At 41.8% G+C, this 15,695-nt stretch overlaps 1 protein-coding gene across 1 annotated transcript in view; it reads right to left on the bottom strand.

Moving 5' to 3' along the window:
* Nucleotides 1-7,258, bottom strand: part of nell2a (neural EGFL like 2a) — a 392,213-nt gene extending 384,955 nt beyond the window's left edge. The window contains exons 1-2 of the mRNA XM_034176080.1: nt 6,965-7,258; nt 6,704-6,826 (exon numbers count right to left, since the gene is read on the bottom strand). Of these exons, the coding sequence (XP_034031971.1) occupies nt 6,704-6,826; nt 6,965-7,016 (175 nt within the window). The 5' untranslated portion in view covers nt 7,017-7,258. The remainder of the gene's footprint in view (nt 1-6,703; nt 6,827-6,964) is intronic.
* Between the last annotated feature and the right edge of the window lie 8,437 nt (nt 7,259-15,695).

Raw genomic sequence — 15,695 nt, 5'->3', positions numbered from 1 at the left:
GCTCGGCCTGCTATCTCGCCCGCTCTCCCCTTCCTCAGCTCCTTCCTCTCTCGACCTCCCACACTCGATCTGCATCTCCACAGTACGCTTCGTGTCTCTCCCTCCCATCTATTTCTGATCACAAGGCACAAGTCTGCTGCACCGGTGCGCTTCTCCGTGCCTCCCCGCCTCCCTCACCCAACAACACTGATTTAACATAGACATCCCAAACGGAGGATGGAGGCACGCTCCGCCATAAATAACATGCTGTCTTCCCTGCCTGAGTAACTGAATGCACTCATCACCTGCACAAAAGTAATGAAGACAAATGAAGAGGCCGTGATGACAGAGCGACGGCGTGTTTTGCCTTTTGTCATGACTAAAAAAGCTGCTTTCTTTGTTTCTTCTTACTCTAGCTCTCCTGCCTGACACTTCTGAACACTTCCGCCTTTACAGAGGATATCAAATGGACTGTCGTCACCAAGATGTTAAGAGTTGCTGCTCCGTGCACAAGTGCTGCTGTCTCAGCAGCCGTGCAGTAGATTAGAAGATGGCAGCAAGTGACCCGTAGGAAAAGGAGAATGCAGACAGACGTTTGAGGTGTTTCTCCAACCCGTCACTTCAGTATGTGACGTGACCGGCGTCGATATGTGAACTTATTGAGATGCCACATTTGGTTTGCCACTGATCACAGGACTCCGTGATAACTCCTTCTTTCTGATGTGGCAGCTCGTCTCATTACCTCCATAAAGCATGTTATCAGCTGTTTGTTTATTTCGCTTTCAGCAGGATTACTCAAAACCTGTCAGCCGATCTCCACCAAACTCTTAATCTATGTTACCAAGAGGAAGGACTTGTCAAATTTTGGTGTTGATCAGGATCTAAGTGTAGGGACATGTATAAAAATTCTATCCTGTACCAATATAAAATCTGACCGAATTCAGAAATAACATGAAATGACACCAAAATCATGTGATTGTCTTAAGCATTAAGGAAGTTATGGACATTTTTGTGTTGGGAATCGAGCTAGTTTTCCTGGCCTTAATGAATAGATGAAACAATAGGGACTTTGTGACTGAGTTGGACTTGTTCTTTCAGATTTTTTTCTCATAACTTCTTTAATATCCAAGATATCTCCATGAAATTTTCAGGAATGATGGATTACCACCTCTCCTTCACTTTAAACGGTATATCATCTCAACACTGGCAGTCACTGAATTTTGCCGATCGACCAGAATCTTTGCAAAACGGCCAATCCTTCTGAAATTAATCAGAAATGAAGAGAAATACTTACTCTTTATTCCCTATACATTGATTTTTAATCCCTATTCTTCCTTCAGGTACAATTTAAGTGACTTTGATGAAGCAAAAACAAGAAATTAGGTAACTTCTCTCTCCAATTGCCTGTGACAAAAATTCGAACATCAGGTGGGAGCTAGGTAATTCTTCTACGTCATTGACCTAAAAACAGATCAGGATATTCCTCCAACAGCCAATAGCAACGCGAATCGCAGGGAATGCCCTGTGTGACTTCCAGAAATGCAGTCACGTGCAATTATGCAGAACCTAATCGGGGTGCTGGCCTACTTGTCCACATCAAAGGATTCAAGGATTCAAAGGAATTTTATTGTCATATGCACAGAAGAACATGTTCCCTGCACAATGAAATGTGTCTACTGCATTTAACCCATCCTAATTGCCAGTAGGAGCAGAAGTCGCCATTAGGTGCCCGGGGACCAGCTCCAGATGTACATCCCTGCCTTGAGGCGCCATCCCTACTAAGTAATGATTTTGAAGAGTATGGAATATATTTTTGTCATAGCAACATGAGGCATTTTTATCCTGATCTGTGATCTTGATTACTGCTGGTAATCACATGTAGGATATTTCCTTACACACAAATTCATAGAAGGATGTGAATGATAACTTAGAGGAGTATTCTGCTTTGTGTGATCCCTGAGGATTCCCAAGTAGTTTGAACTCTAATGACTTTGTATATACAGTGGTCCCTCGCTATAACGCGGTTCACCTTTCGCGGTCTCGCAGTTTCGCGGATTTTTTTTTGTGCAATTTTGCATGCTTTTTTTTTAACAGCGCATTGTGTTCTGCGTCCTTATTAGGCGGACCGGTTGCAGCACCGGTCGGCATCACCACGATTGCTCTCACTGCCTCCAGTGCGCTTACTGAGTCTGCGGGCTCGGTAAACGCAGCAGCGGGCCACTCACACCGCCCTCCTGTCTGCTGTGTGGAGCTGCGCCAAATCTGGCAACAGGTCCAGAGACTACGCTTGCTGTTTTGATGCAGATGTTGACTGCAGCCGCAGAGCTCTGTGGCCACTGAGAGAGGACATGGATTCTTTGCGGGTCCTGCATCCGTACCTCCGGAGGCAGTGAGCGAAGGGAGAGTTCTGCGTGTGTCTGGTTATAATCTTCTCGCCCAGAAGAAAAAAGAGAGTGTTTACACAGGAGAGAAAACTGAGAAAATGTTAATGCCTGTTTGAGAAAAGTGTATAAAGTGTGTAGTGAGGGGTTTTACAGCCTTAAAACATCTATAATAATTTGCAAAAAATAGCGCTGACTACTTCGCGGATTTCGCTTATCGCGGGTTATTTTTAGAACGTAACTCCCGCGATAAACGAAGGACCACTGTATACTGGACAAACCCACTGTGACGTCACCCATAGGTTTTCTGAAGAGTTATCTTAAAGTTCCAATGGTTGCTATCTTGGCAGTGTCTGACTCCAACTAATTCCTGTGCACGGATTCATAAAGCAGTCATATTAGTTCCATATTTAGTTTGTTCACTTAGTCAACTAATCTTTTGACAAAAGTCATTGCACAGAGCGCTTAGTTGGCTAAAGTTTCACATTTTTAGCCTGGTACAGATGAGGCTAATCTTATTTTAGTTCACAAAACTTCAGTGTCTTACCTAAAAATAGCGGCTATCACGTCCCACCACTTGATGAAGCAGGAAAGAAGGACAGCCTTTCAGCAGGGTGGGTGTTCCAGGACCGGAATAATCCACTGGAGGTGTCTAAGGATGTCAAGGCTGAGAGCGCTTCTCCTCTGGTACAACGGACTCAGCCATGTTTGTAGCTGACGACCAACCCGGAAATAAATAAAACTCTCACGTATTGGAGGTGTTTCTTGGCAACAGCACTAGCGAGGCTGCTTATGCCCGTAAACTTCATTGATTCATGTAGATGGCTAATCTACAAGGTCTGGACCGCTTCTCTCACAGCATGTAGCTGTCACTCAAACCAACCGCATCCCTAAAAGATTAGACTGCTTCATGAAACCAGACCCTGGTGGAATGTGGGCAAGACTGGCCTGACCTGGGTGAGACAAATAAAACTTGAATACACCACTATTTCTGAGTTCCCTACATTGTTTCAGGATTAATGTATATTTTTGTAGACTGGACATTGTTTTTCATAAAGGGAGGGTTGGGGGTGGGTACAAAAAAGTGTGAATGGCATATTGCCTCAGTAACAGTTGCACCATCAGTGGACGCAATATCACCAAGCTAACGATACCTGCTAAGAGTACTAACTGTGTTGACATACATCAGGTAACGCAAAAGTGTCACTCAACAGAAACTTCTTAGGTGGTCTACTACTACTACTACAATTAATCGCACAGCAATTCATGTTATCTCACAAAGGACAAACAAGGTTGGTCCACATCAGATAGCAGCCACTGCTGGCCATCACTGCAAGGTGGGCCCTGGACTCAGGTCTGGACAGCTCCTCTCACAGCATGTAGCTGTCACTCAAACCAATTCATCTGCATACAACTGTCATGAATGTAGACCCTAGTTACAGAGACCAAAACCATGTTTTGGACCAGGCTGTAAATATGTATATTTCTGCTCTAATGCTGGGGGTTTTACCACAAAGGTCTATAAGGAGTGACTCACTTTTGGATTAATCCTCAAGTGGATACTGAAATGACTGCACAGGACTGTGGTTGGTGGTTGGTGCTTGGGTGTGACATCAAATAAAGATGTCAAGCGCATTTTTCCATGTTGCCTTTTACTAAATACAATGCACATTTCATCAATACACATTTCAGCAGTGACTTGTTTATTTGCCTGTTCCTATTTGAGCTAAAAATGCTGTGCTCTGTGCAGGACAACAATGGGTAAGTCTGGCAGGAGCACAAAATGTATGCTCCAGACTCACATCGTATGTCTTTGTGAATGTTTTGTCCCAGCGACTAATCTGATTATGCTCAGTCTGCGGGGGATTCTTTTGAGATCATCCGTCTCCCCATCTACTTACTCGGGTCACCACATGTTTTCATTAGGACTCAAGATACTTTATTGTTTGGGCAGGTGGTACTCTACGGATAGCAACAATCAAAACTGAAAATCTACTGCGTCTCATATGCAGCTGTATTACTGACAGTAAGAATAACATAGCTCAGAAATCAAAGGGGTCCTGCAACTTTAGATCCAACTATCTGACCAAATGTGGTAATTGAGCTTTATTTATTTTTTATAAAAGTCAAGCATTTTCAATACAGTGACCCATTGCAGTGCAAACTGTGTGGCAGTGATGTCTTCACTCCAAGTTGTTTGTCCTTTCTGTCTTAGAGTGTTTTTCTATTGGTCCCCTATGCCTGGGTGATTGCAGAAAAGACGTATTCATGAAAGATTTTGTAGAATTCTCATTTTTAAAAAACTGATTTAACATATGGAGAGAAACCAAAAGCTAGAAGACTTGCAACAGTTTCAGAGTAGCACAGTAACACAGAATTCTGAAATGGAGTGGCTATGACTACAAGAATCAGTGGTAGACACCGTGTGGGGCTCCAACACTCTGAACAGCTATGACAGAACTCGTTCATGCCATGTGGGAATTATCTGTATCCTATCTGTGTTTTCACCTTCTGTGGCTACGACATGAAAACTCGCTGGAAAGTGAAGTTCCACAAAACCTTAATTATTTTACATTGCAAGAGTTTTTGTTTTTAACAAATGCTTTCCTTTGACCCTTAGATGTACTACAATGTTAATAATCACCACACAGTGCTGCCAGATTCTGTACTAGCCATTCAGTGTCAGTACACAAGGCACTCTCCTTCTGAAAATGAAAGATTTCAAAAGAACCACAGCTACTTTTTCCATCTCATGATCCAGTCATTCATCAAAGGAATGTGGTATTTTTTTGTTTGTTTGTTTGTTTTTTGTCCCTCTCCTATCACATAGATTTGTGAGATAAGATGAGATATTCCTTTATTAGTACAATATTGGAAAATTTGCAGTGTCACTAGTGTGACAGTCTGGCAAAATGTGCAAATAGAAGGCAAACACAAATACCTCGGTATGGCAAATCAGAAGAATGAAAAATAAAGAAATACTATGTTCATTAAGTGAGGCACAAATAGAGGATATGTAGTGGATAGGGTGAGCCTCAGTTTTATTTTATGCTCTCGGTTTTATTTTAGAGCATTTTTTTCTCAAGTGTGTGTGTTGTGAGTATCTGCACGTCCAGCTCTTTTGACCCGTCAGCATTTCAGAAAACACCTGATACACGCCCAAGCAACTAGACACCATCTGTGTTCCATGCAGTTTGTGAATCGTAAAAACTCTGGGATTGGACCTGAAGCACATCATAATCCTGTTACTGTGCATGACTTCTGGAAGTGTGCAAAGCATTGTTCTGAAAACAAAAGTATTTTTTTTTTAATTTTCCAAAATTTTTGGTGCATTTCTGAAAAATGAAAACCTAAATGTTTACTCTAATCCTGACTCTAAATCTAAGGAAGTGAGCAATTTGAACAGTTGCTTGGCAGCTGAGATATAGTTTGAGAGTCTGGTCCCAACATCAGCGCACTTCCAGAAATAGCGGTCAGATTCAAGACAGCAAATAAATAAATCTGAGTTTGTCTCCATTGACCTACTGCACAGACAATCTGCTTTGGCTCCAAAGGTCCCTGTGCTCATCTGCACATCTGCATCCACATAAAATAAAAACTATTTTAAAAGCTACACAAAGCTCCAAAAGTAGCCCACAATGATCCAGACCCTGTTTCAAACACTTACATTGTATACAGAGTCATTATTGTTGAGAGCACGTTGCTTTGGCTGTTTTGGTCATAAAGATTAGTTTAATTCCTACACTCACAGAAATATTTAACCCTAACTTTTAAGATTTATGTAATTTTATTACATGACAAATTCCCATTTGCTTTTTTTTTTAGATAATTTTAATACAAACCTACCAAATAAACCTTACATGATGCATATTCATTACTAATAAATCCTATTCATTTGAAATGCATAATCCTCAGCTTTATGCCATTTATCTTGTATAGGTAACATAATTATTATGCAATTCAAACAGTATACTTTATGTATTTTAAATAAATAATGCAATTATTATTGATTTAGAGTAATTATATTTTATTAATACTAAATACATAAAGCTGAGGATTATGCATTTAAAATAAATAGGATTTATTGCAGTAATGAATATGCATCATGTAAGGTTTATTTGGTAGGTTTGTGTAATTACACACTAATTAATTGAATATATAATGATATGTGTGTGTGGGGGGGGGGGAGTTCTCTAATTAACACAGCTGGAACACAGGAGCCAAAGATAATTAGATTATGGCATAATGACAGCTGATCACTGGATTACAGCAGTTTTTCAGAAAGGAAATCGCCACATGGACGAACTTGCCTGTGTGAACACACACGCAGTACTTGACTGTACCTTGGAAGTGGAAGGCTCTGGACTCGCTGTGGAAGCCCTGGACCTGAGTAACTCCATCAAAACCCTCTGCGAGCCTGACTTCGTCGAACACGTTGATGCGGAGGGCAGGGTCAACCCCAAAACCTGCATGGATCATTTTCAAACACAAAAGTGTCATTACCATGAGTACGCAGCGCGGCATGTGACGTCATAAAGGCTGAGAGCCAGCCGGTGTATTTTTTGGGAAGCCTGAACAGTTGGATGCGATAACCTGCGTCCTACCTGAGGCGGAGCAAGACATGCCGAGAAGCACAAACAGCTGCATTAATCCCATGATGACTGTATTTTTTTATTTATTTTTTTTTAACAAAGAAACAAATTAGTCCATGTTTTGTCCACTTCCGAAACACAGCGTTGTTCAGTCACAGATGAATGATGCGTCGCCCTCTGGCAGAAGGATGCTACCAATCCCAAACGCTGAGCGGAGGCATCGTCGCAAACTTCAGATGCCCAGTGATGCAAAAACCCAAAGAATTACAGCGCATCCGCAAAAGAGCCAAAGGAGACAGATTATTCCACGGAACGTGACGTCTGCTCCATCAGCCGCGCGCGCGACACAGGTGGATCACCGCACAAAGCCCAAAGACTGCCTCACCCCCCGAGAGAGAGAGACAGAGACAGAGACAGAGACAGAGACCATCGCGCCCCCTCGTGGCTTTACAGGAGAAGACTCTAAATTAATGTAAAAATCTCACATGGACCACGCCTAAAGTACCCCCCCAACCCCCCACCTCCCCACCCACCATAATTACAGTTTCACATCTCATAATTACAGAAATGCATGTCATAAATCTGATTTTGTGTCTTAAAATGATGGTCTCAAAATTTACCAAAGCACTCATGACTTTCGAGCTCATACTTATGAGTTAGCAAGTTATCAACCCACTCCACAGACTGTAGATTGGGTAGAGTTTATAAAATAGGTAGCTGACATTTTTCAAGGGTGGTAATAAATTGTGCAAAGTTTCTATAATGACTTGGTATGGGGTGTGAGTCCAGAATGTTTTCAGAACCTTAGACCTCAACAATTTGTAGAAGAACTCAAACCTTTTTTTCCACTATTAATTACATAATTTTTTTAAAATGTTAATTTACTGTCTTAATGTTTTTAAATTGTTTACATTTTTGCTATGGTATACAGACTATTATTATTATCATCATTATTATTATTATTTTATTTTATTATTACTTTCTATTTTGTCATTTGATTTTTAAGTGAGCCACAATGGAAATAAGTGTTTTCACTTTCTTGTGTCATCCATGTACGAAGGCTGTCAATAAAGTATAGGTCCTTTTTATTTTTTTCAAAAACTATATGGATTTCATTCATATGTTTTTACGTCAGACATGCTTGAACCCTCGTGCGCATGCGTGAGTTTTTCCACGCCAGTCAGTGACGTCATTCGCCTGTGAGCACTCCTTGTGGGAGGAGTTGTCCAGCCCCTCGTCGGAATTCCTTTGTCTGAGAAGTTGCTGAGAGACTGGCGCTTTGTTTGATCAAAATTTTTTCTAAACCTGTGAGACACATCGAAGTGGACACGGTTCGAAAAATTAAGCTGGTTTTCGGTGAAAATTTTAACGGCTGATGAGAGATTTTGAGGTGATACTGTCGCTTTAAGGACTTCCCACGGTACAAGACGTCGCGCAGCGCTCTCAGGCGCCGTCGTCAGCCTGTTTCAAGCTGAAAACCTCCACATTTCAGGCTGTAATGATCCAGGACGTCGTGAGAGAACAGAGAAGTTTCAGAAGAAGTCGGTTTCAGCATTTTATCTGGATATTCCACTGTTAAAGGAGATTTTTTTTAATGAAAGACGTGTGGACCAGCTTAATTTTTTGAACCGTGTCCACTTCGATGTGTCTCACAGGTTTAGAAAAAATTTTGATCAAACAAAGCGCCAGTCTCTCAGCAACTTCTCAGACAAAGGAATTCCGACGAGGGGCTGGACGACTCCTCCCACAAGGAGTGCTCACAGGCGAATCACGTCACTGACAGGCGTGGAAAAACTCACGCATGCGCACGAGGGTTCAAGCATGTCTGACGTAAAAACATATGAATGAAATCCATATAGTTTTTGAAAAAAATAAAAAGGACCTATACTTTATTGACAGACCTCGTATTTTTAATGTATTTAAATGGACTGCACAAAAAGTAGAGTGTGAACATAAAAGAATCAAGCATGTTAGAGTTGAGTTAACTTATAATATGTGGAGCTGCCTAACAGATACCCTGTTCAGATTGGGGTTGGCAACCCAGCAAGAGTCAGATCTGGGCTGAATTCAGCTTTTTTTTTTTTTCCTGAATCTAAATGGTGCTTCTTTTCTTACCGGATTTGTTGAGGTCTCAACGTAAATGCTTGGGGATCGTGACGTCACACTCGCACTTCCATGTTGACGGGATCAGCGTTTGGGTTGCAAATGGTAAATGGACTGCATTTATATAGCGCTTTTCCATCTGCATCAGACGCTCAAAGCGCTTTACAATTATGCCTCACATTCACCCCAATGTCAGGGTGCTGCCATACAAGGCGCTCACTACACACCGGGGGCAAAAGGGGATTAAAGGCCTTGCCCAAGGGCCCTTAGTGATTTTCCAGTCAGGCAGGGATTTGAACCCATGATCTTATGGCAGGGGTAGGCAACCTGTTCCAGAAAGAGCCATGAGGGTGCAGGTTTTCTTTGCAGCCACTGACTCCACCAGGTGATTTTACTGATTAATATCACTTTGAGCAGATGGAATCAGTTAATCAGTGAAATCACCTGGTGGAGTCAGTGGCTGCAAAGAAAACCTGCACCCTCATGGCTCTTTCTGGAACAGGTTGCCTACCCCTGTCTTATGGACTCAACCCCAACACCTTAACCACTAGACCATCACCTCCCCTAAAGTTCCAATTACAATTATATTATGTACTTACATTGAACTTACTCAACAAAATCACACACGCACACACTCACACTTTTAACATAAAGATGTCAGTAGTTCCTCCAAAAATATTAGCCCTACCCACGTTCTGTTTTGGCAGCCTTCATCCTTGACCCAAAATACATAAGCATATCAAATGCAAATGTCAGCTGTCCTCAGTTTGCCAGTGATCAAAGTTATACACACGGACACACGCACAGACAGGTTCTTGTTTTTTTTTTAGCATTCTGCCACAAGCAGGAGCTTCTATTTTTAGACACAAAGGTAGCGAAAGACATCAAATGCAATATACATTTCACTCAGCAACATGACACATAACTCAGTCATGGTAACAGTAACATGACACTTAACTAAACTGACTCAACCAATTGAACTACGAAAAAACTACAAAAAACAAAACTCCGAACTCCCATCGTGCACTGCTCAGCTAAAATCGCTAATTTCTCAAAAATGATTTGTCCTATCAACTTTCCGTTTTTGCAGAGTTCATCCTTAACCCAAAATACATGAGCATACCAAATGGCAAATGTCAGCTCTCCTCAGTTTTTCCATGATCGAAGCCCCCTGTGACCCTTGATTACTCCAATCAAGGGTCACAGGGGCTGGAGCCTATCCCAGCAGTCATCGAGCAAGAGGCAGGGTACACCCTGTACAGGATGCCAGTCTGTCGCAGACATCATATTTTTAAATTTGATAATTACAGTAGATGATGCATTTGCCATTGAACGCTTTGAGTTGTGTGTTCTGTGTTTGTTTGTTGATGTTCTGTCTCTGTTCCAGCTCATGTACCTTAGTTCCTAACCATAGTTCTTTGTTGCCAACTGTGCCTGTTTTTCTTGACCTCGCCTTTGTCTCAGTCCCTGTAACTCTGTTTGCTGTGCTCTGACCTCAGCCTGTATTTTTTGACGACATCCTTGCTTTGCACCTGTCTGTACCTATGCCTCGCCGACTGCCTTTTTGTGTTCCAGACCCACTGCCTGAATTTTTGATAAAGCCTTTTATATCCTACCACCTGCTTGTGAGTCTGCATTGTGCCTCCTATCTCCTGCTGACATGACAGTTATTAAGGTATTTCATCACAAAAACATTTACTACTATCGATATATAACACATTCAAGCAAATAGTATAGCAGAGAGGGAGGTATCATTGTGAACATGATCACAGTTGTCTTAGTTATGTACATGTGATTTTAATTTTTTGTTTTTAATAAATTTGCAAAAAATAAAACTTTCACATTGTCATTATGGGGTATTGTGTGTAGAATTTTGAGGGAAAAAATGGAATAAGGCTGTAACATTAAAAAGTGAAAACAGAGAAGCGCTGTGAATACTTTCCACATGCACCGTATGCATATATATCATTAAAAGATCAGTGTCACTCCATCAGCTAAACACAAAGCATCTGTAGTGTATGTATGTGTAGAACTGCTGAAGTCTAATTGTATCGCAGTGCACTGATTGATTTGGAAGAGGTCCATTCAATAGTGATATTTTTTAATAATTTTAACTTTTACTTTCTTATTGGGTTTGCACAAAGTGGAAGTGTGCATGAGGACAGTTTATAGAGGACCACAGTGCCTGATTTCAGTCAGATCTGTCAAGGGATGGGCACAATTAGCTCCAGGAAACACAACATTGTTATGTATAGTGCCTTTACACACTTCTGCTTTAGTGTTATTACACAAGTAGATCTGTTACGGTCACTGTGCTGGTCAAAATATGCCATCATAGTATATTTTACTATGGGGTTCACTGGTCCTTACTGGCACCTGTCAGAATCCATTGTTTTGAAGTTTTGGAGTTTACTATGTAGTTTTGGAATTTACTGTGCAGTTTTGTTTTTTGTTTTGTTTTTTTTGACAAATTAACCACTGAACCTTTGCTGACCCACTGACTGAGTGACAGACTGAATGACTCTGTTAATCCTATGTTTACACTGTTAATGGCAGACAAGAACAAAGGAGCTTGGGAATGTCAGCAAATGGTACATGGAGTGATTAACCCAGTATCTTGACTTTGCAGAAGATGCTGTGACCTTTGTGAATCAACTAATATATCACTTGAAAAACTGAGTGAAGAGTTGGAGTGCCTGGGTTTGTAACTGTCCTATTTAAGACTACAAGCCACATGCTTTTCATGATTTCCTAGACTTTGCCATCACCAGTGTATCTGGTGAAAGTGTGTAAGGCTAGCATCTCACTGGGCTGCAACAGCCTGCAAATGGCATCTGTGAAGAAACTCGTGCAGTTCGGTGCAAGATTCGCTGTCATTCACTGTCCCCTCACCTCAGTTGCAGGGAGCCACACACGCCTCGATTGATTTTTGAACAGATAAAAAAAATTGTGCAATAAACGTCCTCATCAAATCTTTAGGTGGGTGTCTTGTACCCCTCACCACATGGTCTCTGCGACGCAGAACGTGGGCAACATATGGGACAACTTGTGAGGGGTTGACACACACATTTCCTTCTATATGATCAGAGAGGAACAGAGCTTCTGGAAGCAGTTGAACGAGTCTGGCAGCTTCCAGCCACACAGCTCTGCTGCCAGCCGGCACCCACCCGACATGCACGTGCATCAGCAGGCTGGATGCACGAGCTGCACAAACTGGACTCATTGTGTCTACTAGGGCTGGGCTGATAATCATCTATCCCTAGTGTTTGCCTCAATTTATTTATTTATTTATTTATTTATTTTTCCGAGGACAGAAGTGGAACTTAAGTTCAATGCTCCTGGTTGCAGCACACCCAGCATGCACATGCGTAAGCAGGCTGGATGCATCCTCTCTGGCCACAGAGGAACACTGCCATCTAATGGAACTAAGTTTTATGCGTGGCCCACCTGTGCATGTACATCAGGCCTGGACGTGTCATGTCCAAGTAGACACACGAACTGGATTTACTGTGGGGTTTTTTTTTTTTTCTGAGGATCACAGTGGACATAATGCTGCTGGGCCGGCAGCAGGCCTCGTGCACGCAGGGGCAGCAGGCTTCACCTGTGTGGAGAATGTGGATGAGGCGATCTGGATTTATTGTTTTTATTTTCATTGTCTGTGAGGATATCGATGGAAGTTGAGGGATGCAGAAAATAAATATTGTCATTAAAAGTCACAAGCAAACTTAAAACTGTCCATCTCTTGTTTCACCATTGAGAACAAGACGGGGGGGAGGGGGGAGATAGCGCGAGTCTTGGTACTCCCTGTCTTACTGAACAGCAACTGGTGACCTAAGATGACGACTGGGTGTCTATATTGACAGGTGTCTTTGGAGAACCCTTGGGTATTGCTGTAATGACTTTGTCTCATATGATCAGTTACTTAGGGAGACCCAGATGTGGCACACTACTTGCATTCTGATAAAATGCAAGTAGTGTGCCACTGCGGCACATTCCCTGAGCATGATCCAACATGCAGGTGCCTCAGTACTGAGGGCCAGTCCAAGGGTGTGCCAAAGTATAACCTGTGGCAGTTAGATACTACATTCAGGAGATAGGGATGGATCGCTGCTCTGCCTGGGAAGTTGCCAATAACCAAGTGTGGTTCTGTCAGATAGTGGTTGAAGTAACAGGCAATATCAACACAGGCTCCCAGAACTGAGCCTTTCTCATAGCACTCTAGCAAGATAACACTACTGTAGTAGAGAGAAAAACAATAGACTGTAAAGTTTCCAGTCATCAGATTTTAAATGTTGGATTTCTTTATATGTCACATCTCTACACAGTCTGCATAAATTATAAAATCAACAACAACTGGGCTTCTGTGGTGTCATTGCACACTGCTGTGGCAATGTTGTTATCTATATGAAGGTTCAAAGTGTAGCAAATGGATTTCTTGTTTAGTCTTTAAGTTATTTTAGGACTCTTCCAAGTGATTCTGTCTGAAACATTTGAGACATACTTTTTAAATAAGCTTTGGCCTTTGCCAGTTGTTGCTTTGGGGTTATTAATAACTAATAGGGAAAGCATGTGTGATTTTACAACATACTTTATAAAATAATCATTAAAACATGTAAGACCACATGAACTGTGCTCCATGTCTGCTCAGCACCACGGACAGCTCAACTCATGAAACTCTAAAGAGCATGCCACGTTTTAGAAAATGTGTACGACAAATAAAATAAGACATTTGGAGACATGCTTATTGAAACTGCTCAAGTCTTAAGAATGCCCATTATCTGCAAAAGTGGTAATGGTCACACTAAGTTAAAGTGTGTCACTCACTCATCTTTGATGGGGGAAGGGGTCACACAGGTCATGTCACTAGGTCACATAAGGCATTAAGTTCCGAATGTAATGAATTAAAGTGTTAAATTGCTGTGAAATTGATTGGGAAATGATGGCATTAAAAAAAGGTGATCAGCAGCATCACAGGCGCTGACATCTGTTTGTGGAGGCTTGATCGACATATTCCATGGCTGTCTTCCATTTTCTCTTCCGTGGATGTTATATGAAAAATAAATGCCAAAGAATGCCCAACAGCAGCAAAGCAGTGTGTCCACATCTAAACCTGTTTAAATGATGAGAACTGCACTGTTTCATCCCTTCCAGTCATGATGTCATCCAGTCAGACTGAAGTCTGGCTCACAGTGTGCTGCATGAAAAAGAACGGGAAGGGTATGTGTTTTTTTATGATTTAATCTCAGCTTTGTTGGTTCCTTTTATAACGTACACGTGCTTTGTGCTCGGAATAGCTGTGGGACTATGCAACACTTTGAAACATAATATTTTAAGAGCGGCCGCGCCAGTGAGTAAAAAAAAAAAAAAAAGGGATCAATAGATATATTTGCCCAGAATTCTGACACATTTCCTGCCAGATGGGCATGAATGGAATATTATTCACAGAGGTGTGTTCAGAGGATCTGCAGCACACTCCAACCTAACCATCGACTGCAAGGAAAGTCTTCAGATGGCTGTGCGGTCTGTAAAAATAATCCTGAGCTCTGTCAGTATTATTCATTCATTAATTCAAAGCCACACAGCCTTTCTTATTCAGTGTTTTAACAACCAGAGATCATTTAAAGATACTAAAGTTTGAAGCTAAAAATACCCTATAAACACAGAGGGGGTGCATCCGGAGGAAAACTATTTTAAGGTCTTTATAAAAAGACACGTTTGTGTGTCCGGTGCTTTAAACTGAAAGATGATGCTGCCAGCCGTGCTCACTCTCCCTGAGGAGCAACAACATCTCTCCATTTCTCATCCAGAGAGCATGTGAGCTAAGTGGGCGTGTCTGACACAGCAAGCAGGAGTCTAAATATGGACTTTTGTGACATACGTCACAGAATTGTAAAATGAGCTGTTTCTTAGCTACATTTTATCACAAAAAGTAGAGTGTGAACATAAAAGAAACAAGCATGTTAGAGTTGAGTTAACTTATAATATGTGGAGCTGCCTAACAGATACCCTGTTCAGATTGGGGTTGGCAACCCAGCAAGGGTTGGAAGTCGGATCTGGGCTGAATTCAGCTTTTTTTTTCCCTGAATCTAAATGGCGCTTCTTTTCTTACCGGATTTGTTGAGGTCTCAACGTAAATGCTTGGGGATCGTGACGTCACACTCGCACTTCCATGTTGACAGGATCAACGTTTGGGTTGCAAGTGGTAAATGGACTGCATTTATATAGTGCTTTTCCATCTGCATCAGACGCTCAAAGCGCTTTACACATCAATGCCTCACATTCACCCCGATGTGAGGGTGCTGTCATGCAAGGCGCCCACTACACACCGGGAGCAACTAGGGGATTAGGGACCTTGCCCAAGGGCCCTTAGTGATTTTCCAGTCAAGCTGGATTCTGAAACCAGGATCCTCTGGTCCAAAGCCCAACACTTAACCACTAGACCATCAACACACAGCTGTTGCATGCAAAATCTGTGTGAAAACTACTACCAAATTCTGAAATTGACTTTGCCCAAACTTTGTCTAGCATCTTGTTTGTCTTTGGTTGTAGTTGCTGATGGACATGAAAGAATCCAGAGACCAGGAAATGCAAACCAAGTTGGGTGAAAGGTATCGGAATCAGAATGTATTCAAGGAGACCA

This window comes from Thalassophryne amazonica, chromosome 8 (genome assembly GCF_902500255.1).
Source record: "Thalassophryne amazonica chromosome 8, fThaAma1.1, whole genome shotgun sequence".
NCBI lineage: Eukaryota > Metazoa > Chordata > Actinopteri > Batrachoidiformes > Batrachoididae > Thalassophryne > Thalassophryne amazonica.
This window is presented reverse-complemented; position numbering and strand designations above follow the sequence as displayed.